This window comes from Platalea leucorodia (assembly GCF_965183815.1).
Source record: "Platalea leucorodia genome assembly, chromosome: Z".
Taxonomy (NCBI): Eukaryota; Metazoa; Chordata; class Aves; order Pelecaniformes; family Threskiornithidae; genus Platalea; species Platalea leucorodia.
In genome coordinates, this window is record NC_138858.1 from 88561897 (window position 1) to 88586209 (window position 24313).

General features: G+C 49.9%; 1 protein-coding gene across 1 annotated transcript; it reads left to right on the forward strand.

The window, feature by feature from the left end:
* Positions 1 to 8354: 8354 nt before the first annotated feature.
* On the forward strand, positions 8355 to 24047 carry LOC309602490 (substance-P receptor-like; the record flags this gene model as incomplete). Its single annotated transcript, XM_082336087.1, has 5 exons — positions 8355 to 8755; positions 18540 to 18734; positions 22706 to 22856; positions 23160 to 23356; positions 23756 to 24047. The coding sequence occupies 5 exons, from the start codon at positions 8355 to 8357 to the stop codon at positions 24045 to 24047; spliced, it is 1236 nt and encodes a 411-aa protein (XP_082192213.1).
* Between the last annotated feature and the right edge of the window lie 266 nt (positions 24048 to 24313).

Sequence of the window (24313 nt, forward strand, 5' to 3'; positions counted from 1 at the left end):
CCCAGCTCCATGGCATTGGGCTGCTGTTACCACTTCCAGCTGGGGAAAAAAAAAAAGCCTTTTCCTCACCAACTTTCCCCTTCCCATGCAAACTGGCAGTCTCTGGCTGAGCCCTTCATCCCTATGACCTGCTTCAAAGCTTTGCAGGCAGGTTTCCTGCTAAAACACAGCATTTCAGGCTGGCAATGGGCTGCCACACAAATTTCCCAGCCCAGAAGCAACCCTTGTGTGTCACGATGAGCTAGCAGGTAGCTCGGTTGCAAAGTTGGAAAGTCCAACGGGGTATTGTTAATTTTCCCAGACCCGATAGGATGAGGGTGCCCAAACAGGGACCCAGAGTGGTGGGGAACTGCCATCCTTGGAGATGCTCAAAGCCACTGAGACATGGACTTTAGCAAGCTCATCTAAGCAGCCCAGCTTTGAGACCTCCAGAGCCTTTCCCACCCAAATGGTTTGCAGTCCTCACAAGGAAAAGCTGGAAACAACTTCCCTGGAGCTGGACACCATCAATCACATTGTCATTCAGCCCATCCATCTAATGATGTATATCTGAATGGGTGTTCAAGTCCCCTTATTTGAGGCTGGCATCAGCATAGAAACCTGGGTGGAGGGGGAGGAAGAGGTGAGAAAACACATGGGTTTAAGTCATCCAGAAAGCCTGCAGTGCTCAGCTTTTGGATGCAAAACAGAGAGCGACCAGAATCCAACACCACTGGAAAACATCTAAGAGGAAGACAGCCACAAAGAATCACAGGATGGTCTGGGTTGGAAGGGACCTTTAAAGGTCATCTGGTCCAACCCCTCTGCAATGGGCAGGGACATCTTCAACCAGATCAGGTTGCTCACAGCCCCATCCAGCCTGGCCTTGAATGTTTCCAAGGATGGGGCATCTACCACCTCTCTGAGCAACCCGTTCCAGCGTTTCACCACCCTCATCACGAAAATTTTTTTTCCTTGCATTTAAAACCATTACCCCAGAAACAGCACTGTCACAAGACACCACATCTGGTTTCATCTACTGCATGGGCCACCCAAGGCTCTTCACGTCTCCACGTTTCAGCTGCAGTGGCTGGTCACTCCTGTGACAGAGGCTAAAGCCAAAACTCTCATGTTTACGACCCAGGAGAGTCTTGCCCATCACTGCAGGCCAGTTCCCAGGGGTACACCCAGCTGGAGAGGCAAAGCCAAATCTATGTTTCGAGTGCAACAACACAGAGGTGGGACAAGTCCAAACCTATCTATCAGTTCCCAGAAGATTTCTGGGGGGAGAAAGAGGAGGAAATGCATCTTCCCTAGGGTTGAAACACACCTCCAAGCCAGGTCTGCTCGGGGGTGCTGACAGCCAGGTTTTGCATGCTTTGATTTCCCACCAGCCACCCCTTTCAAGGCCGAGAGCGTTGCCAGGACACCTGCGCCAAGCTTCAGCGATTTCGGGCTGAAGATGTGTCAAAAAGCAGCAGGAAGCTCCAAAAAAGGAGGGAGAAATTAAGGAGCATGCTGCCAGGGAGAAGTATGATCTGCCTGGAGGAGCCTTGCACTCAGGGCAACGCAAACACCAGCTCTGTTTCTCCTTTCCATTGGGAATTGCTCTTTCTATTTGGGGGAAAAGACCAGGCAGAGGCTGGCCAGTCCCTGCACACATGGGCACCTGCCAAAGCAGCACTAGCTCCACCTTCTTCACCCCTTAAACCTCCAGACAGGCTATTTTTGATCCCATTAACCTTCCCCCCCTCTTCCATTAAGCAGCGTCACCAGCTAACAGAGCAAGGCAAGGGGCAACCCTTCCCTCTCCTGGTCCTTTGGATTCCTCTGTGCAGCTCACTAGTAAGAGACGAAACTGCTATTGCTGTAGCAAATTCCCCCTCCATCAGCTCTTCTTGCAAGAGGTCATGGCTGGTCCAGGCTCATCCCCAGCCTAGTAATGACTTTTGGGCAGTTAGGCTTAAAAAAAAAAAAAAATGAGCTAGGACCTTTGAGGCAGGGCAGGTAGCAGCTACCCCTGGGTATGGGCTAAATGCTTTACATCCTAAATCCTGCTCACAGTCTAAGCCCTGCAGACCCCCAAAATGCTGCATTGCCAGCTCTGAAGTTCAAAGCAGAGACATTTTGCCTGGGGATAGGTTATTCACCCACACATCCAAAGCAGTTGCTTAGGTTGGGCATGCCAAGCCTAAAATAATAGTTAAAGCTAAACCTAGGTTTGAGCCTTCTTGCACCTAACATAGAGAAGAAAGAAAGCAAAGGAGGGGATGGAGAGGAATGAACCCTGCAACGAACCCCCCAAGGCATCTTTCTGGGAGGTAGGAAACTAAATTGAAAAGAAATTTCAGCAGGAAACACTTTGGGCCAAGTCAAGTATTTCTGGTGAGAACCTGCATTTAAAGTAAACAGCAAAACTAACACAAGCTGGATTAAATCAGCAAATAATTGCCTACAGCCAAGAGAGAGCTGCTCAGCAGCCCATAGCCAGGCAGAGAATATTTCAGCATTCACAGCCAGGTGCTAAATCAAACCCATCAGTAGAAGTTTGGGATGGCTCCTTCAGGAACCTGCTATCAGCTCCTCCTGGATCAGCATTTTCCTTCCCCTGCTTATCTTTGTGTCACATATTGCACAGCAGCAAACAAAACCCTGCATTTTATTTTGCTAGCGTGGGTTTTGCTTTTTTTCTTCCCCCCTCCCCAGCAATCCCAGCTATTTTCTCCCCTCACACTCCAAAATTGAGTCCTCCAGCAGCTCATTGCCACTGCAGGCAGCTTCAGAGTCACAACAGTATCAGCAGGTTGACTTAATTATAAGGCAAGATTTTAAAACCTCATCCCAAGTCACTTAACCTGGGGTAGATCTCAGGCTCCCCAGTATGTTTTCTTACTAAATTCACAACTCTCTGCTGGCCATTCTTGCATCGCTACATCTATTAAGGCTGTGATTTTGGTGTCTATACAAATCTCTAGCAGGATTCATGGGGTTTTGCCCATCACTACCTACAGCCTCAGGGCTCCACAGTAATGCAGAGCTGCAAGAACCCCCCCAGTTTATCCTCCCTCTTGTCTTGCTTCCACAGCCCAGAGCTGTTGCAGTCACACAAGGACCCTATGGCGACAGGGACACTGCAATGCAACAGTTTTAGGCACTTTTTAGCTCACATATGGGCTTAAATCCATACTTTAGAGCTCCCTTGGTCTAGGAACCTACGAAAGTCCGCAGCAGCATACAGCAAACACATAGCACTCCTTTATTCAGCTTAAGGGTTACATTGCTGATTGCCACCACATAACACAACTCTTGTTAGGGCAGAAGGTGACTTACAGAGCAGCCACTCAACCAAAACATCCTCAGAAACCTCATTTCTAAGAAATACAATTTAACACACTCCCTTCTGCAAGGTCAGGAAATTAAAAAAAAAAAAAAAAAAAACAACACAAAACAAAACCACAACTGCTCTAAAGGGCTTTGCAAAGATTTCACACCACCGCAGCACTGCCCTGAACAGAGGATCGTCAACACCCAGCACCCATTGCACAGTGCAGACTTTCTCCCCAGGGAAATAAAACTCATCTCATGCCACTCCCAACACAAAAGCTTCACCCACCTCCTGCATTTAGAAAAAAAACCAAAACATAAAGCAAACTTACTCTTAGCAAAGACACCACAGTTTAGAGCTGCGCAACCTCCATCCGCCCTGCTTTTGAGTCTCCAAAGCACAAGGACCTACAGCGCAAAGCTACCTAGAAGCAGGAAGAGCACTCAATAATTAACAAACCACCCCTACCTGGAAAACACCAACCACCTGCAAAGTGCAACCCCCAAAGCAGAGCTCAGCTGTGCTCGATTTAAAGCCGAGGCAACAGCATGGGGGAAGGTGGGGAGCCTGGAGACCCACACACACTTGTGCAACCCATTTTGCAGCTTGTTTGGGGGGATTTTAGACTATATGATTTCCAAATTAATCATGAGGACCAGCTTAGCAAAGTGAGTTATTTCTGCTGAGAGATAGCTCAGCATCCAAGCACTGCTCAGTGCTGTGGAAAACAGCTTGTGCAGCTCCTCCCTGTCTCTTCTGCGCATACAGGGTGCGAGGACAAGCTGCTTCCCTACACTGCTTGAGGGATACACCAGGGCAGATGTTCCCTTCTGGATCCAGCTGTTTTAGGAAGAGACATGATGGCCTTGCTGGGTGCAAGCTGCTGTCCCCCCCTGGTGCCATACCCCAAATTTAAAGCACAGCTTGATCCACCTGTACTTATTTTATCCAAGCAAGAAGCCATGCAAACACCTCTCCTGGCAGCTTGCGAGGGATATTTGTTGTTTAGGACCCGCAGCCATGTTTTGGGGAGGTGGCAAATCTTGAACCTGTTGCTGGTGTTGCTCATGCCTGGCTTTATGCAATGGGGAGATGGTGTCCAACCCCCTGACCAGGGTGGATGGAGGAGCTGAAACCTCAGAAGCTGGAAAAACACCATCTCTGATGGTTCCCTGAAGGACAAGGCCAGTTTTTCCTCCCAGACAACCACGCTTTGTATGCGCTTGATGTCATGCCAGCCCCAGGGACTCTGCTGGGAAACCTATAGCGCAAGAGGTTCCCGTCCTTCTGGAAAACACAACAGGAAAAGGCAAGGTTTTTTCCAGCTGCCAGTTACAAAGGCTTTCTCTGTGTTTTGAAAGGGCTGACGATATACATGAAGGTATAGGAGCATCCTCAGGGAGAGGAAGGAGGGGGCTTGTTGGAGTAGCCCAGTGCACGCACACCCAGAATAGCACTGGCATCTTCACAGGGACCTGCAAGCATTAATTAGTTGCAATAATCTGTTTGGTTTTGCAGAGCAATAAATACATCTGTTCTCCCTCACGCAGGTTTCTATCCTAGGACGGATTTATTTATTTTTTTCTTTTTAATGCAATCTCTTCCAAAAGAAAGAAAATGTATCCTTTGGGTGAAATCCCCCCCAGACTACCCAACGGCCTGAATGTGCCGATACACACATGCCCCTTCCAGAGCCTGCTTTGGTCAAAACATCAGGCTGCGTTTCAATTCCTTGCACAGCAGCAGCATGGGAAAAAAAATAGCCGGTTCTTTTCAACAGGAGCATGCAAAGGCATTGCCCCCTTTTTCCTAATGGGGCAACTGAGGCAGGAGGCAGGGATGTGCTCTCTCTCAGCCCTGCAGTGGTCCTTGGGGTGATGCTACCAGCTTGGAGCAATTTGGGGATGGAGGGAGTGGGAAAGGGTTTGCTGGGGTGGGAAAGGGTTTGCTGGGGGGGGCTGAGATGGCTGCTAACCTTTTCCCTTCCTTTGGGGTTCGCCCTTTGCCAGATTTAGAGCAATGCCCCTGTTGTGGTTTAACCCCAGCCAGCAACTAAGCACCACACAGCCGCTCGCTCACTCCCCACCAGTGGGATGGGGGAGAGAATCAGAAGGGTAAAAGGGAGAAAACTCATGGGTTGAGATAAGAACAGTTTAATAATTGAAGTAAAATAAATTAGAACAGTTAAATAGGCAAAGCAAAAACCGTGCACGCACGCAAAGCAAAGCAAGGAATTCATTCACTACTTCCCATGGGCAGGCAGGTGCTCAGCCATCCCCAGGGAAGCAGGGCTCCATCACGCGTAACGGTTACTTGGGAAGACAAACGCCATCACGCTCAATGTCCCCCCTTCCTTCTTCTTCCCCCAGTTTCTATACTGGCCATGACGCCACACGGTATGGCATAGCCCTGTGGCCAGGCTGGGCCAGCTGTCCTGGCTGTGCCCCCTCCCAGCTGCTTGTGCCCCCGGCAGAGCACGGGAAGCTGAAAAGTCCTTGACCAGTGTGAGCGCCACTTAGCACCTATTTAGCAACAGCTTAGCACTACTTAGCAAGAACCAAAGCATCAGTGTATCATCGACATTGTTCTCATCCTAAACCCAAAACACAGCCCCATACCGGCTACAAGACGAAAATTAAGTCTATCCCAGCTGAAACCAGGACAGCCCCAAAACAGCCGGGGGTGGGGGGGGAGTTGGAAATGCCATCACCAGCGAGCCTTCCCGCCCGGCAGGCTGCTCGCCCATCCCTCCTCTTGCATTTTTAGGCAATGCTGCCATCGAGTGGTCCAGGAGCATCCGGATGCGGGAAGAAAGCTCGGCCACTGGCCTGGACCCCTCTACCCTCAGCCAGGCAGCCCCTGCTCCCAGGGCTGCTGGAAAGGCGGAGGCCCTGCTTGAGATAGATCTCCTCCTTCACCCATCCTAGCGTTAAAAAGCTCAGTCTCACTTTAACGACTGACCTGGTGTTGGGGACTAAAGGTTTTCAGTCCCTCAGGCTTCCCTAAGGGCTTGCTCCAGCGTAAGAGCCGAGCATCCTCCCTCCACGATGCTCAGCTGTGCAATTCAAACCCGAATTTCTCCCAGTTTTGGAGGAGCCGCAGCTTTACCTGGGAGTGGTTCCTCCAGCTCCGTGCTCCTCTTCCACCGATTTGGGAGGCTGCATCCTGAGGACACGATTTAGGAGCATCCTTTAGCAAACCGGAGGGACGTACTCAGCTTTCCAAGGCAATTTTCCTCTTCATTGGTGCATCCCGAGGGAAAACCATCTCTCCTGGCAGACAACACCACAGTTACTTTTTATTTTTGCCCACACCTGGCAATAACACAATGCTGGAGGAGTAAGTTAAAACCACTCCTGTCTGGTGGATATTATAAACCCGGACTGTGGGAAGGTGCGAATCTCTGTTTGCAGTTTAATTAGATTCCAACAGCTTATTCATGGGAGAAAAGACTCTTTAGCAGAGAAGGTTTCGCCAGCCCAACAGGAGCTGTGTTTGCTGTATGAGCGAAGAGGCACTAAAATGAAATGTCCTGTTTGCAGTGGTAGGAAGTCAGTTGCACTGGAGCAGGAAGACCTTTTCCTTCTTTGAGAAGTCAAGAATTTGCTTTGTTCATCAGGGATGCAAACCACTCGCGGACTACAATGTAAAGCCCTTCGGAGAAATCCCACTGCTGTTATATTGGAAAGCTATATAATATATAATAATATATAATATATATAAGCTTTACAATTATCAGCATGTTTTAAACTCCCGGTGACTTTTTAGAGCACATTTGGCCCAGATGCCCATCAGCCCCCCAAAAGGATGCAAAGCACAGGAAGATTTTGAGGGCAAAGAGGTTGGAGAGGGGACGAGGAGGCGTGAAAACGGGGGGGTGAGGGGCTACGGGGAAACCTGGGGGCTCCTGCCCGCTGGGAAGGGCAGCTCTGCGCTGCGGGGAGCGGCACCGGGGGGGGGGGGCTGCAGCTCCGGGCCCCAGCGGAGCCCCCCGGGCAGGGCGGGGGGGACCCGGGGGACCGGGGGAGGGCTCTCCGTGCCGGCTCTGCCCATCGCTCGCTGGCACCGCCCGCATCGCTTATAAAAGCCCCGGTCGTGCCTCGCCCGCCGCAGCCGGCTCCGGCTCCGCCACTGATCCTGCTCCAGCGCTGAACCGGGAGGCACCCGCATCCCGAGCCGGCTGCGCCCCGGACCGGGAGGCACCCGCATCCCGCTCCGGTCCTGAACCCGGATAGGCACCTGTATCCCGCATCCCGCTCCGGTCCCGAACCAGGAGGGACCCTCATCCCACTCCAGTCCTGAACCCGGAGGGACCTGCATCCCGCATCCTGCTCTGCTTCTGAATCAGGAGGGACCTGTATCCCGCTCCGGTCCTGAACCAGGAGGCACCTGCATCCCGAACTGGCTGTGCCCCGAACTGGCTGTGCCCTGAACCGGGAGGGACCCACATCCCGCTCTGGTCCTGAACCCAGAGGCACCTGTATCCCGCATCCCGCTCCAGTCCTGAACCAGGAGGAACGTGCATCCCGCATCCTGCTCTGCTCCTGAATTGGGAGGGACCCGCATCCTGCTCCAGTCCTGAACAGGGAGGGACTCGCATCCCGAACCAGCTGCATCCTGAACCGGGAGGAATCTGTGCCCTGGTGCAGCCAAGCCCGGAGAGACTTGTGCCCCGAACCAGCTGTGCACCCCAGTCCAGCTGTGCCCCAAGTGGGAGGGACCCGTGCCCTGCACCAGCAGTGTCCCTTGACATGGCCGGGCACCCTGCTCCAGCTGCACCCAGAGGCAGGAGGGACCTGCACCCCAAACTAGCCATGCACCCCAAACCGACTGCACCCTGAACCAGAAGGGTCCTACGCCCTGAACCAGCTGTGCACCCTAAACCAGCTGTCCCCTGAACTGGGAGGTACCTGTACCCTGCACCAGCCCTGCACCCCAAAATAGCCGTGTGCCCCAAACTTCTGGTACCCTGATCCTGCTGCACCCTAAATCAGGAGCGACCTGCACCCCCAAAGCATCCGTGTGCCTGGCCGGGCTGCGTCGTGGTGCAATGGATAACACTCTGCCACTGGAAGTGGAGCTGGAGCACCAGTGGCTGTTCAACACCTCCCTGAACGAGTCCTTCTCGAACCAGTTCGTGCAGCCCCCGTGGCAGGTGGCCCTGTGGGCTGTCGCTTATGCCCTCATCGTGGTGGTGTCGGTGGTGGGGAACGTGGTGGTGATGTGGATCATCCTGGCTCACAAGAGGATGCGCACCGTCACCAACTACTTCTTGGTGAACCTGGCTTTCGCCGAAGCCTCCATGTCCGCCTTCAACACGGTGGTGAACTTCACCTACGCCATCCACAACGAGTGGTACTACGGGCTGCTCTACTGCAAGTTTCACAACTTCTTCCCCATCGCCGCCGTCTTCGCCAGCATCTACTCCATGATGGCCATCGCCCTGGACAGGTGAGCTCTGAGCATCAAACCCCAAACCCTCCCTGGCACCCAGGTCTGCCCCACCTGAGTGCTGTGCTCAGCTCCGTCTGATCTCCGGTTATGGGAGAACATTGCAATTAAAATAAAGCTCCTTTTGTTAAAAGCGGGCTAGAAATAATCCCTCTCCCCGCCCTGGTTGCAGGTGGCTTTGGGATCCTTTGTCAGCTCTGTGAAAGGAGCTCGAGAAAAGGCACTGTAACCCCCGTGCATGTTGGTAGCGTGTCTTGGGTGTGCATTTGTAGCATCGCTGTCCTCTCCCTTCCCAGCTCCTCTGCAGAGCCATCCGTTCCTTTCCCAACCTCCTCATTTAAATGCAAACTCAGTATTTAGCACAAAACGGCATTGCCTCATGACATAAAATACATGCCTGTGTCGGACGTGCCTCTGCTGTGCTGCAGGAGCTGTTTTGTGTTGCTTGGTCTGGGTTGAGAACGACCTAAGGAGCCTCAGAGAGAAGCTCAGGCTTGGGAAAGGCATCTTGACTTGGCGAGCGTGTTGTGTTGCGTGCCGGCGTGTCCTCCCTAGCAAACCCACCTTGATTTTATTAGTGGGGGTCACGGGGGAGAGGTAGGTGCCAGGGATTTCTCTCGTTTGGCTGCAGCCAGCAGAGCTTAGTTGGTTTTTTTTTTTTTCACTGCCTGGTTTCTGCCAGTGCTGCCCGATGGCTGGGGACTGCCGGCAGAGCAAGATCCCACTTGCATTTTGCCACGATCAAAAGTTCAGCAAGTGCTTGGCGGGGTGCGATGGCACAGGGGACGCTGCCTTTTTCTCTGCAGAGGAATGTGCCGGGGTCGACGGACACAAAACAGCCATGCACCAAGCACCTCCAGTGCGCAGCTCCCCTTCTCTTCTCTCCCCCTCCAAGAAATCTTTTATTTGATGGCATTTTCACACCACCGCTAGAGATAAATCAAGGCTCTCAAACAGCTTTGCAATTCTCTCTTGAGTACCGGCGTTTCAAGCGCAACAGATTTTTCCAACACAACATATTTCCCGAAGACAGCTCAGCTCTGCAACGTCTCTTTTTGGCCCTTCTTCCCGGGGAGTAAAAGGCATTTTGGCTGGGGATACATGCAAAGGGGGGAGGGAGGAGATTTGCATTGCCGTATGCCAGCACATTTTGAGCTGATGTCTAAGTGCTGCACAAACTGGCACGGATATTTCCCTATGAGAAATTATAGTGCTGCCACAACTCACGCACTGACAGCTTGGGAAACAGAGCCTGAGATGGATGGTGCTCTCTAGTCGTTAAAAACAGGCTCAGGTTTTGTTTTGCTCTGGAGTGGTTACAAGACCCTCTCCCCAAAATAAATCGGACATAGCCAAGTTCTCATACCAGAGATGTGAGGAGAATTTAGGCAGTAATAAATAAAAAAAGGAATAGTACCAGCGTGGCTCTATTCCTACCCGATGGTGTTGGTGGCTCTGTTTCAGGAGCATCTGCATTTGGAGGATATTGGGGATTGGCCAGGAAAGCCCCTTTCAGGTTAGGATGAATTAGAGAGATGATTTTTTTTTTTAATAGTTTGGTTTTTAGGCTTTGGTCCACATGCCAGAATAACCAGAAAAGCAAATCTGCCAGGGGAAGCTGGAAGAGCATGTGTAAAACGGGGAGCAAAGGCAGGTCTGGGAGCCTGGGGCTGAATTTTGGGGGGGAATTGGTATTTCCAGCTTTCTTCTTGCATCTGCACACCCTTAATGGAGGCTTGGTTTTCCCATGGCTGGGCTGCAAAACCCATGCGGGCAGGCTTGGCTTGCCTACCAAGAAGGACCCAAAAGAAGCCACATCCTCAGTGTGAAAACACCCCCTGCACAGGGCTACCTGCTGCATTTCTTGGCCCCAAACTGCCAGCGAGGTGGAAAATCTGGAAGGTGAAGGCAGCAAAGCCCATCCTCTGCCCCTCCAGGCAAGCAGCACACAACAACATCTCCAAGCACTGGAAAATTGCTTGTTTTCCTGTGTCTGAGACCTGGCAATAGCAACTTAAATGCATGAAATGCAAGAACTTTTTCAGGGAACCCAAAAGGGAAGAATTTGTCCTGGCAAGCAGCAAAGAGCTGTGCGGGAACAAGGAAAGCAAGTACCTGGATTCGGAGCAGCAGAGCCAGGTAGGCTCAGCAAAACAGATTATATTCACAGCCAGGATGTATCTGAAATCAAACATGACTGCAGTTCTGATTTTCATCAAAAACTAGGAAAGCAGAATTGAATGTGCCTCGTGTTCCCGAAGTGTATTAAGCTATCTATCAGAGCAGCTGGATCCAGAGTCTGAAGCCTCGGAGGAGCATCAGTCTGCAGATTGCTCCCCTAAATCATCTCCGCTTGTGCTTTCTGCAAGCAATTTCCAGAACGTGCTCGCTGGAGGATACGAAACCACCTTGTTACCGCACGGCCATAACAGAGTCATTGAGAGAACGAGTGGGGAAGTGGGTTTGATTCTCCCAATGGCTTTTTTTTGCAGAACCTGCCATGGGTTTGTGCAAGAAAAAAAAAGCTTTTGCTTGAAGCTAGATCATCTGCTCTTTCACCAGGACCTATTTCAGCCTGGGCACAAACACTCTGAAAACATAAAAAGTGTTATTCTGAACCCTGCAACAATAGCAGGAAATTCAGGAATCAAGGCTGGCAGCTTGTAAAGTCTCCTCAGGAAAAGCCATAATGCTGCTTCTCAGCACCCTGCAGAAGTGGGGCCAAACAGCTCGCTTTGGCACTATAAAATTTGCCAGGTCCTTCGGTTTTGGGCGTATCAATTCCAGAGCACATCACATATCCCTTTGCAGCTTCATTCACTTGCAGAGACAGAATATCCTGGGTTTTTTCCAATCTTCCAGGAAAAGCAAGAGCCCAGCAGTGCCCATGGTGAGTCCAAGCTAATTTGCAGCCACGCTTAGAGAAAGAAAAAAAAAAAAACAAAAAACAAAAAAAACAACTCTGGATGTCCCTAAATTGCAATGTCTATGGCACATGGGATGGAGCATCGTTAGATAAATTGTTGATATTTTCTCTCTCCTTGGGACCTGGATTCATTTCTGAGCACCACCACTCGCCCGCACCATTAGCAAACTTCAGAAGGAGGAATGAGTTTCTGTGATGGTGGACAACTGGGAATGGAGCTGAAGGTGAAGATCCCAGATTACCTGCAGAATCAGAAAAAAAATCATCTCTGATCTCAAAACTTTAAGTGAGCTAAGCTGAAAACACTGCAGACTGAACAAATACTGATGAGAAGGGTGAGCGCCCTGCCATGAACTCAGGGTGAAGACAGACTGTGCAGTGCTTGGGCTATTTAATACAAAGTGATTTCTATTTTTCTGCGAAGAGTCCTCCGCTCTAAAGCAGCTATAAAAATGACATATGGTGGGACTAACCTCCTGCAATCCCTAGACCAACTTGCTGCTTTTGCTCATTAAAAGAGCCCCCTCTCCGACCTCCACCAGCACCAACGCTGCCAGACCGACACGCGGGGTTGGGCAATCAAACTGAGATCTTCTTTATATTCCCTTTTTTATTTCCAAATGGCTTATCAAATTATATTAGGTGCCTTAAGATCCATCAATTTGCTAGCAGGCACTGCAGAAGAAGCATCAAATCTGCGAACCTTCATTCACCACCGCAGCTCCTAAATTGCTAGTCTGCAGCCGAGACCTCTTCATATCTCCCCAACCCCGTATTATTTGCAGCAGTGAAACTGGCTCAGAAAATTATTTACTGCTTGCAAGCTTGAACTCCCAGGTCGGACGAACCAGCTGAATATCAGGAACATATTCGCCAGCTCAGCGACCCCATGCCCCCCCCAAGAGGTGATTACTGCAGGAAGAAACCCTCTGGAGAGGACAAATTACATCAGCGCACAGACAGATTAATTAGTCATTTACACCCTAATATAGCACCAGGTTGTTTTTTTTTTTCAATCTTGACTTAATGGGCTTCTGGGGTTTACGGAGCAGGACTTTGATCTGCACCCGGCGCTGTGTAATCTTGCTCTGTTGGGATGTAATTTGGATGATGGCAGAGCAAGGGGGAAGCGAAAGGAGCCCGGGTTTAGGGCCAGCAGTCCCTGCACTGGCCGCCCTGCGGCATTGCCTACGCACCAGCTAGCAATAACCAAAGCAGCTTTTTACATTCCTGAAAAATCAAGCATCACTGAACACAGCAAAAACCCTACGAAGCTGCTGGATACCCAGCACGGAGCTGGCTCGAAGCACTGATCTCCCAGCTGGGGTTAGAAAGCAGGGGGATGGGGATGGACAAGGGACCACCTTAGTAAGGGGTCACTCATCAAGGCTGGTTTATGCCCCTGCTCCCAGCAGTAGTCTCTGATCTGATGGGTATTAACCAGAATTAATCCCCCCCAATACCTACTAGATATGAATTCAGCCTGTCAAAAAATAAATTACATCTTTTTTCCCCTTTTCCTTTGGAAAGAGGAGGGGGCTTAAAATTCCTGTGGCAATAAATATAGAACTAAGATGAATTAGCAACAGTTTGGTGGCTGGAGATGCAGGAGGCTCGGGTTTTAGACATGCTTTTGCAGTGATCACGGTGCTCATCTGCAAGCTGGGTGCTGCCACAAGCCACCATAGGAATTTCAGGGCCTCTGGTGAGATATTTGGTTTATCCAATGTCTTTCTTAATTTATTCCTTAATTTATTCTTAATTCCTCAGTGGCCCAGTGGGAACCACCCATGCACTAAGAGCGCCAGGTCTCATGAGTCACCAGCCCTGCATTTCGTGTGATTTTTGTTCTCCCCCTACACTCTACAGCTCTAAACCAGTGCCAGGACTAATGGGTTGATAAGGTCATATAGGCGCCTCGAACAACAGCATCTGCAGAGTCTCTCAGCGGGGCTGGGTTGTGCCTTGGGTCCTCTTCTCCCATCCCATCCTGGTGCAAATGCAGTGAATGCAGGAGGGAGCTCTACGCTTCCTTAACAGCCTGCTGCAACCAACTGGGGTTTGATCTTGTTTCGCCTGGATTTGGCTTTTAAAACCGAGCGTGCCCGTGGGGTTTGCAATGCAAGAGGTGTTGTGCAGGAAGGCAGAGGAGTTTTGCAAAGCTGTCAGTGTAACTCAGGTCGCTGTTTGGTGATGGGTAACACCTCCTTTTCAATTGCGCTCAAAGGAAATACTGAACTGCTTTCAAAAGGGAAAGATGCTGTGCGTATCAGTGCTCCAGGGAAATGCAAGTGAGAAACCTGCAGCCTCCTGCTTGACAAAGACACTTTGCCGAGCGTTGCGCATCACTCAGGTCTTGGGGCAGGAGCGCACTGTCCGTCCCTCGTTTTGGACGGTCGCTGTTTGATGCCAAAGCAATAAATAGGAGGAAGCAGCTGCTTGCAGCGCCTTCGTCCCCAGCATCGTGTTTCAAGCACGCAGGGCTCAGCTAGCCTCCTCGGCCGTCATCCAGATACGAGCTATTTGGGGCCAGTGTGATGAGGCCAAGCTTCGCTATGCAAACCTGCTCAAAGGACAGTATTTTTGCATCCATGCTGTTGTGACGCAATCCTTGTGGAAAGCAAAAAAGCAGGTTTTTCTCTATGGAGAAGTTTTTCATTTCTTGGGTAGGAAGGCCCTGGAGCTCTGCTGGAGGCATTTGATCCACCTCAGTTTGGGGCATCTGCTCTGACTTGGTTGCAAACTCCCCCGGGACTGGCTCTGCACTAAACCCCTCTTTGCTCCATACGGGAAATCGTTGTGCAATAAAAAACACAGCACAAACCCTGCATCCGATTGGTTACTCATCTGTTATCTGTCGTATGCTTATTACTTAATGAAGCAGATAAGGAAACTCTGGGATGAAAGACGGTTCATAAATTTTTGCTATTATATTAATCTCATCTCCATGAGGGTGGAAACAATTGTGTAATGTTAGTTATCCAGGCAGACTCCAGATTTCCAGATGCAATTAATAGATGGCTACACTGCCTCGAATGCAGTATCTATTTAATAACAGATATTCTCAGAGCTACTCTGGTACAATGTTGTACTCAAATGCCATTGTATCGTCATGGTAACACCCTCCCAAAACACAATAAAATATTTAAACAACAGCAAACAGCATTACCAACGTCATCAAATAGCGTCTGGTGTAAAGTTGTGTGCTTTAGTGACAAGCCCATTCAATATGGTGGATTTAAAACATTAAACACGGTGGGAAAGGTGCAAGGAAAATGCAGCTACATGGGTCTCTCCTGCAAGGAACCAGGCAACCTTGAGCTTGCAAAACTTGACAATGGTTTGCACTTGAACATGGTGCTGCCATCTGACAGGAGAGCAACTGCAGATTATTTTATTTTGAGGAACAGGTATCATTAAGTCTTCCCAACCCAACATCTTCTGCAGGCAAATGGCCCCGTTCCCAGCGCTACCCCCATGCGCTGCCTGCACAGGGAACAAAGCCTTTCCCTAACGCAGGAAATTTGCCTGTAAATCCTCAACCAAGAGCCAATTCCCTAAGAAAAATTAGGAATTGAAGACCCCATGGTGGTTTGTCACCCGCCGCAGTGGCAAGGGCAGGATGCTCACATAGGGACGTGCTCCTCTTCCTCACCTCCCGCAAATGACCATCCCTAGCAAACTGCAACACCCAATTTTTTTATGCATGGGAAAACCGCCCTCCTGAACAGCAAAGAAAAAAAAATAAATCTCTGTAATAGGATACAGCATCTTAGGGAGATGGGCAGAGTGGGGCCACAGAGGCACTTTGCGAGGAGAAATATGAGCTAATAAACTCATTAGCCTTGCTTTCAAGAGCCTGCTTCTCGCCGGCGCGGCCGGGACCTGCGTGGCCGAGCCAAGGAGGGCAGCGGCTTCCTGGCACTTAAGCTCTGATCGATGCCTTTTGTGCCCAGCGCTGCAAAACCATGCACAGGGCCGAACACCCACCAGCACCTTGCAGACACCCCAGGGCATTGCAGCTGCATCCCGCTCTGCATTTCCATTTGAATGCAGACTTGTTCGTATTAAAAAAAGAAATAGATTGGCAAGCTTTTTTTGCTGAAAGGCAAAGTCACGATTGACATGTCATTTTTCTGCCCTGCTAAGAAGTGATTGATGGAGGTTCGGCTGCAGCACCTACCACAGACTTGCCTGGGAGACCAGACCTACATGGAGGGGAGAAGACAACCTGGGTGTACCCGTGGTATGGCTCCACAGCACAGGGTTGCTTTTCTGCTTTGCATTTGCTTGCTCAGAAAGAAGATTTTATTATCCAAAACCCTGCCGTAGAAACGTACCATGGGGGAGGGTTTAGTTCAAAACTGAGCAGAATTGCAAGAAGGCAAACTGGCTTTTTGGGACCCGTGTTCTGGATGCAAAAAAAGATCCAGTGGTGACCAAAAAAACCCTCAAAAACCCAAAAATTCAAAGACAGGAACACACACAAACCTATTGGGTAAAGAAACATGGGAAGTCCAACTGGTCTGCAGGGAAATGAGAGTTATTTGAGCGTGACGGACCCAGTGCTGGAACAAGGCAAAAGAATCATAGAATCATAGAACGGTTTGGGTTGGAAGGGGCCTTAAAGATCATCTGGTTCCAGCCCCCCTCCCCTGGGCAGGGACACCTTCCACTAGACCAGGCTGCTCAAAGCCCCATCCAGCCTGGCCTTGGACATTTCCAGGGATGGGGCATCCACAACTTCTCTGGGCAACCTGTGCCAGTGCCTCACCACTCTCACAGTAAAGAATTTCTTCCTTATATCTAATCTAAATCCTCCTTCTTTCAGTTGAAAGCCATTACCCCTTGACCTATCTGGTTTGCTCCCCGTACCGATGATTTTCCACCCCCATACAAGCAAGACAGTGGCTGTCATCCGAGCTAAGGCAGCCATGAAACCATATTCTCTGCTCCCCGCCTCTCCCTGGTTTGATTTTGCACCAAATGTTCTTGTCAAGGAGAGGGAAAAAAAAGAAGAAAAAAGGAAGAAAAGAAAAAAGGAAGCGGTTATTAAAATGTTAGGACAATTTTCTGCTTAGTGATACAATTATTATATAATTTTACAATATTTTAATATGAAATAATGGTCTAATTATTTTCAGGATGTTTGTACATTTCCATCTATCTCCAGCATTTTTATGGTCTGTAATACCAGCTCCTCCAAGCAGCCCAGACCCTTTTTATTACATTTTTTTTTCTTCCCTATCAGAGCCCCTGTCTGGGAAAACTGTTATTATTCTAATTTTTAATCCTGATGGGCGGCTGAACCCAGAGCATCCCCAAGGGAATATTTCAGAGGTTGCTCAGGACTGGTGGTTTCGGAATTGCTGCCGAAAAATAGGATTGGGGGCCAGTTTTCCTCAAAGCACTAGCTTGCTCCCTCCTGCCTCCCTGACCCCATCCTTGTAATGCTAGTGTGGTCAGATGAATTTTGCCATCTCTTTTCTACCACAAGATAGTGTTGCAGACAAGTTGATGGTGGTTGGAAAGGTCTCTAGGTGAGGAAGCTGGGGTTTAGTTCATCGTTACGGCAATTATTTGGATATTTTTATCAACCATGAGGGATTCTGCAGCTGAAAAGTGCTTTAAATCAATGAGGAAAGTCCTCCGAAATGCACTGGCAGAAGCAAGGTCAGAGATGTAAAAGCATTTCTGGCTGGTTGCAATCAAGCGCTGGCTTTTGCTTTCTGGAGGTCTCAGCCTCAGATGTTTCTCCAAGCAAGTATTTCAACAGAAATGGCCCAGCTTTTGCGGAAATCCCTCATTTTCCACCATTTCCATGCCTGAGCTTGAACCATCTGGTCAAGCATCAGCAGCACACTTGGGCACACAGACTTCTTGCTGCTTGGGATCATAAACCCAGGGTAACGTGCTCAGAACCCCATGATTAAGTCCACCTAAACCTCATCCAGCTCAGCAAACCCACTAACGAGGGGCTCAGCCAACACCAGGCATTTGAAGGATGAGGAAGAGGAAGGAGACAAGTCCTCGCAAGGTCCTGGGAAGCCGATCGCAAGTACGATAAGGAAGAAACGAGAAACATGGATGCAGAAACCAGGAGACCTTGATGCATCACCAGCCGTCATGGGCAATAACACATGCAGAGCGATGCAATGTTTCTCCTCTCCCAAAGCTTGACGTAGAGCAGGAGGAAATAAAATAAAAAAAATGTGACATTCTCGCTTAATCCTTACAGTGCTGCTGGCTACTGCCAGCTTTGCAAAACCAGATTTGCAGAGGGATAAATTCAATCTGCCTTGTCACCACTGGAGCTTTCCTCACGTGTTATAACTGATGTTTGAGGGAAAGAGCCCAGGAGCCAGGCAGATATAGGTGGCATCTCAGATCACCCATCCCACACTTGTCCAGCACTCTTATTTTTGGTTCTCCTCCTGTAACACTTGGCACCGTGATCTACCGTAGAGACATGATTTTGCGCGGGCGCTAAACTACCAGGCGCTGCCAAAACGGCTGCTGCCAGATGGCAGCATTGCGGCTGGCTTCGTACAAATTGGTCTTTGCAGAAGCAGCCGGTTGCGTTAGTGAAGCTGTTTTTTCAGCTAAAAGTCAATGAGCGTCTCAAACGGGATTCAAATCTCAAGGGTAAGATGCTGCAAGAGAATTAGAGCGTTGGCCGGGCAATCCTCCATAAAGGGATTATTCAATGCTGTTTGTATTGTGCTGAGTGAGGGGCTGCCAGGATGCATTAAGAGGGTGTCAAAAGTATGATCCCCATGCAAAGGAGACCTAAAACAGCCCCAAAAGCTGCAACATCAGGGTTTTCCAGCCTTGATTTCTCCTTTTCCCACCTTGCAGGTACATGGCAATCATCCACCCGCTGCAACCCCGACTCTCAGCCACCGCCACCAAGGTGGTCATCGGCGTCATCTGGCTCCTGGCTTTCCTGCTGGCTTTCCCCCAGGGTTACTACTCAGTGATGGACGAGCTGCCGGGCCGGCTGGTGTGTCTGGTGGAGTGGCCAGAGCACACCACCAATGTGTACGGAAAAACGTGAGTTGAACTTTTCTGGCAGTGGGGACAAGTCACTGTACAGAAAAAATGCAAAAAAAAAGTAGAAAAAAAAAGGAAGTAAGGAAGGATGGGAATGGCTCAAGAGATCCTTGGGATGGGGAAATCCTCCTCCTACCCTAGCAAGGGCCAGTGCTATGTAGTCGACAGTAGCAAAATCTCCATCTATATCATCTTGGGGCACATTAAAGTTAATTAAAGTGAGTTTAGTGCTGCTTGTGGTCTAAACGTTGCCCTATACTGTGCCATGCTCCGTGCTCTTCTTGGATGCTCATCCTCGAGGGAAACTCATGTAAAACTGCTAATATGCAATATTTTCACTGTGGGGATGGGGTTTGCATTGCCCCCAGGGGCTTATTCATACACACGGGTATGGCTGTGGTTTTTGCAGCACTTTTCCTGCAATCCGTCTCTCTAAAGTCTTCCTGGGGCGACAGTTATTCCTGTAAGAGGTAAATAGGGTTTTAGCAGGGGTATCTTGGCCAGGCAATAACAGAAAAAAAAAAAATGGTTTGGGATTTACCGAGTCCAAATGCCCCAAAATTCACTTGACAGTGTAAAAAACAAGCTACAAAAAGGGGCTCTGTGGCATCAGCTCAGGCTGGGAGGCAAATGCTGGGCAAGGAGGGCTCAGCAGGAATCTCCTTCCTTCCCATTAAGGGGCCAGCTAATTAAACCTAGCATTTCCAAAGGGTCTGGGCAACCCCACTGGTCTGCCAGCACAGCTGTCCTCCGTGGTTTGCTCTTTGAAGTCACAAGTCATGCAGCAAGTTGAATGTCATGCGTTAAGGAAAAAAGAGGGGGGGAGAAAAAAAAAGGCATTTGTGATCTCCAGTCCCGTGGAGCAATGAATTAGGGCTGTGAAATTGTGCTGGAGCCAAAGCAGGCGACACACACACACGGAGACGTGTTTAAAGCTAACCTGAGCCTGGCGAAGGTCTCTCTGCAAGACAAATGAGATGAGTCTGCCAGTCCGCAGTGAGTGGCGGGTTGCAGAGAGCTGGACGCTATCATTTATTATCATCTTATTTATTTACATTGCAAGGCAGGTAAGGCAAGAATGAAGCTGGGGCTGGCCCAGCTGATCTCCAGAGGTGTTTTCCAACCTTAATTATTGCAGGCCACCACAATAAATACAGCCAGTGTGAAGAAATGCCACTGGCTTAGACAGCCTGCGTGGCTGGGGTGGGGCTGAGCCCCCTCGGACTGAAACAGCAACCGGTGCACGCTCAGGGCCTGTGGCTTTGACAGATCATTTGTTGTTCAGCTGTACGCTGGGGCCGTCGCTTTTTCAAATAGCTAATTCAAGAGAAAAATGCCACCATTAACCTATGAATGATTTGCCGCTGGAAGCCGGGCGCCGCTTTAAAGCCTGAGCATCCCGTGCTCTTCGGTGAGCCAGGGGCTCTGCAGACAGATGAGGGAAGCCAGGAAAGCTGGGAAAGCAGATGCTAAGCAGAAGCTTTTAAATAGCCAAACCCCAAATATTTGGTGGGGATTGAAAATAACTTTGCAGCTCAGCAGCATCTCTCCAAACCGTGCGAACTCCCTTGCACAGCACAGAGCTCGGCAGAGCCCGAGATGTTATTTTACTGCCCCAAAATAACTTTGCAGGGACAGGTGGCTGGGTCACTGTCAAACACCCTCCCCTGCTCGCATAGCCTTGGTGCAGTTATTTAAGGAAGGCGCCGGCAGCAGCCGGCTTGTTTGCAATGCCATGATGAAAAATAATATTATTTTTTCAGTTCATAGTGAAAATAGGGGACTTCTCCCAACACCGGGGGGTCCTTTCTCTTGGCAAATGGAGCCCGGAAAGCACAACCCTGGCATGCAGAGGGTGTCAGAGGCCAGGATGTGCACATGAGGTTTTTTCACTGGGAAAACGTGCCCGTTCTCAGCCTGGTCCTATGGGGGGAAGCGGACAAAGACCTCGGCGCAGGCGGGATGCATCTGCAACAGGACCTGGCAATTTAGCTCGATTCAATTCAGCGGCTGCTCACCACTGTTAACCACCGATTCCCTCTCCCGCTTTTGGTTTCGAAATAGATGTCTGATGTATTCCAATTTCATTAGCTGCCATTTCGGTTTGTTAAGGGAAGGGGAAAAACCGCTCCACTCGCCAGCTTCCCTGGGAGATAACAGCCCACAGCAACCATCTGGGCTTTGCAAGGCAAATGGAGATGGCAGCCCCCTCCTCCAACATCACTGTCCCATAATTCCTGCAGGCTCCTCCATCTTATACAAGACCCTAAATCCCCACACTGAAGACCTTTAAATTACAAACTCCAGGCTTCTCCAAGTGCTCTGATCCTGCAGTTCTTGTAGATAGAAGAACATACAGATGGTTTCACATGGAGACCGGTTTTCAGTGCCCAGGGTCCACAAAAAATGTCCCAGGCCTCTTTGGAAATCCCTGTCCCTACCATGCCCAGGCAGCTCTGAAAATAAGGGTCCGTCTTGCTTACGTTATCTAACAGCTCCTCTGGGGCATTTCTGCATTGCTCTCAGCTGTTTGCAGCTGGTTTAAGACCCTGCATTACATGGGAACCACAACAAAATCTTCATTGCAGAGCCACAGAGACGCCTCTTTAATTAGCAAAACAGAAAACAGCCCTACAAAATCCAGCTCAAATGCGATTAGCAGTGGGCAAAGAGGAGGCCAAATGAGATTGCAGGTACAAAACAAGGAGGAGATGGCGTGGCAGCACGGGTCCGGGGCCAACCCCGTTCCCTGTGGGAGTTGCACCAGGCACAAGCCTGACCCATTCATTACACTTTGGAAATATTATTCAATCAAAGCTCCCAGGAGGATGAGTGAGGGGAAGAGCAGAGTGTGGCTACAGGGCCTGAACCACCTTGAACAGAGGCAGCACCTTGCATTCGAGCTGGGCACGCACCCCAAAAATGCATGCAAAGACCGTAAAGCTGTCGGAAGAAAATTACCTCCAGACCTGGCAGCACACGTGATGCTTTGCAAGCCGGCACCGTGCAAGCCAGCTGTGTTTCTGTACCGCTATTGCTCGTCTTTCTGCAGGGAAGAGAGGTTTTTGCAAGCTACGGTAGTAGGAAGGAACCTGCAAGGTCAAACCGTCCATCCCCATCCTGTTTGTTAAAAACAGCATTATTTTTTTCCTTTTTTAAAGCAACTACTATTTAACAAAAACCCTCAGTGAACTCACTGCAATCCCCGTGGCTATTGCAAGCTGCCATGGCTCCACCAACTTCACAACGAAACAGTCTCAAGCCTGCGCTAACAGTTCAATCCAGACCCTCTTATTCAATTTTGGGCTTATTTATACCTGTTATAAACAGACACAAAGATCCTGCCCTTTCCATGAGCCTGGAGAACTGACCCAGCCACTGAATTCACAGAAAAGTTTTAATAAACCTCCACAACAAGGGTTTTGGGGGACTGGAGTTACACCTTGTGCCACCTGAGCCCAGCTAAACTGATGGTGGACCAGGATTCGGGCAAGCTGCATCCAAAACCCGGTGTTTGCCCTGCAGGGAAAGCCTTTATTTCTTCAGCTTAATATTCCCATCCTTTATATGTCAAAAACACCACATTTGCGCCTGCAGGACTGCCAGATAAAAGGTGTGATAAGAGCAAGCATTCATCTGTAGGATAATTTGGATTGTAAATAGAGTAGAATTGAGGGCAGACCCCCTCCAGCTAAGATATCCTTGCCTTATGAAGGTAACACAGGTTCTTCACTGGCCTCTACAGCCCATCCCAGGAGGGTGCTAGGATGCCAAAGGCTGGCAGCAGAGGCTTGGAAAAGATTGGGGTGAAAGTAAGGAGTCCTTCCCGGCCTGAGCTCTGCAGGCAACGTGTCTGCAGGAATTGTGCCAAATTCTCTTTGCCCCTTTGAAGCACTTTGCCTTCAAGCTTGGTTTGCAAGAAAAAGACTGAATAGGTAGAGGACACACACAATGATCATAATTTTTTCTAGGTATCACTTCTGCATGACCATCCTGATCTACTTCTTGCCACTTCTGGTGATAGGATGTGCCTACACTGTGGTTGGCATCACCCTTTGGGCGAGTGAGATACCCGGCGACAACTCTGACCGCTACCACGAGCAGGTCTCGGCTAAGCGGAAGGTAAGGAGCCCCAAGCACGGTTGGAGCCATAATTCATGCCCAATCCCGACTAGCCGCAGCCAAAAATACTTCATTAGGGTTGGAAACAGGCCAGGACTTGTTGCATGGTTGTTGCTAATGGAGCAGTGTGTCCTCCAGATGTGTGTCCTCTATGAACGTGCATGGTTTAACCAAGATGTCGACCATGTGTTCCCAGTTGGAAAGGTCTCCAAGGCCAAAAGGCGTGGCCCCTTCTGGAGGGTGACACCCCACCTGTGGGGTGTCCAATGGATGACTTTGCTTCCCTGCCCCCTCTTCCCACAGGTAGTGAAGATGATGATCATCGTGGTATGCACCTTCGCGCTGTGCTGGCTGCCCTACCACATCTACTTCACCCTGCAGTATTTCAACCCTGAGTGGTACCTGCAGAAGTTCATCCAGCAGGTCTACCTGGCTATCATGTGGCTGGCCATGAGCTCCACCATGTACAACCCCATCATCTACTGCTGTCTCAATGACAGGTGGGTTTTGAGTGACTTTTGGCAGCATCTTGGTGCAACATGGAGGGGAGGAGGGGGAGATACAGAGTGGTCTGATGGAGAAGAGTATGGACAAAGAGTTTTTCCAGGATGGTTCTGTCCCATCCTCTGCCAGGGGCTGCTTCCAGCAGATGCAGGGATGGAGTACTCACCTAAATAAGCCTTTCCTAAAGCCCATGTGGGATTTGAGGGCAGCTATCAAAACAGTCCCAACTCCTAACTGGGATTTATCAGTGGGTTTTTTTCCTCCCCTTAGTGAAAAGCAGCATTTTTTGTTGTTGTTCAGCAGTGATTCGCTCTGTCTTCCTACTCCTAGTGAGTTCCTTTTGCCATCTCCACATCCCTCACCGCTGCTTTTCCCCATCTCTTCCTTCCCCCCAGGTTTCGCGTGGGGTTCAAACATGCATTTCGGTGGTGCCCGTTCGTCAGCGCTGGTGAGTATGAGGGCCTGGAAATGAAGTCAGCCAGGTACCTGCAGACACAGAGCAGCATGTACAAGGTCAGCCGGATAGAGACCACCGTGTCCTCGGCGGTTGGCACGGCCGAAGAGGAGCTGGAGGAGAGCAGCAAGGCCAAGCGTCTCTCCGTAGACATGACGTCAAACAGCTCCTCCCGCAGCGATTCCAAAACAGTCTCCGAAAGCTTCAGCTTCTACTCCAACACACTCACCTAAGCAGCTCCCCGGCTTCGTCGGCCGCCCACCAGGGTGTCACTATCCCCTTTCCCTCAATGGGATGCTCCAGCGCTCAATCCACCCAGCATCATCACCCTGGTTTGTGACGTGCTGGCTTTTTTCCATGCTGTTTTACCATCTTTTGCTGTGCCGCTCGCTCGCCATCCTTGGGCAAGCCTGAGAGCAAAAGCTTTGGATTAGTTTCATGTGCTCCACTGTGGCTCGTGTCCGAATGCAAGGGGGGTTTGGCTGGCGTCCGCCTTGCT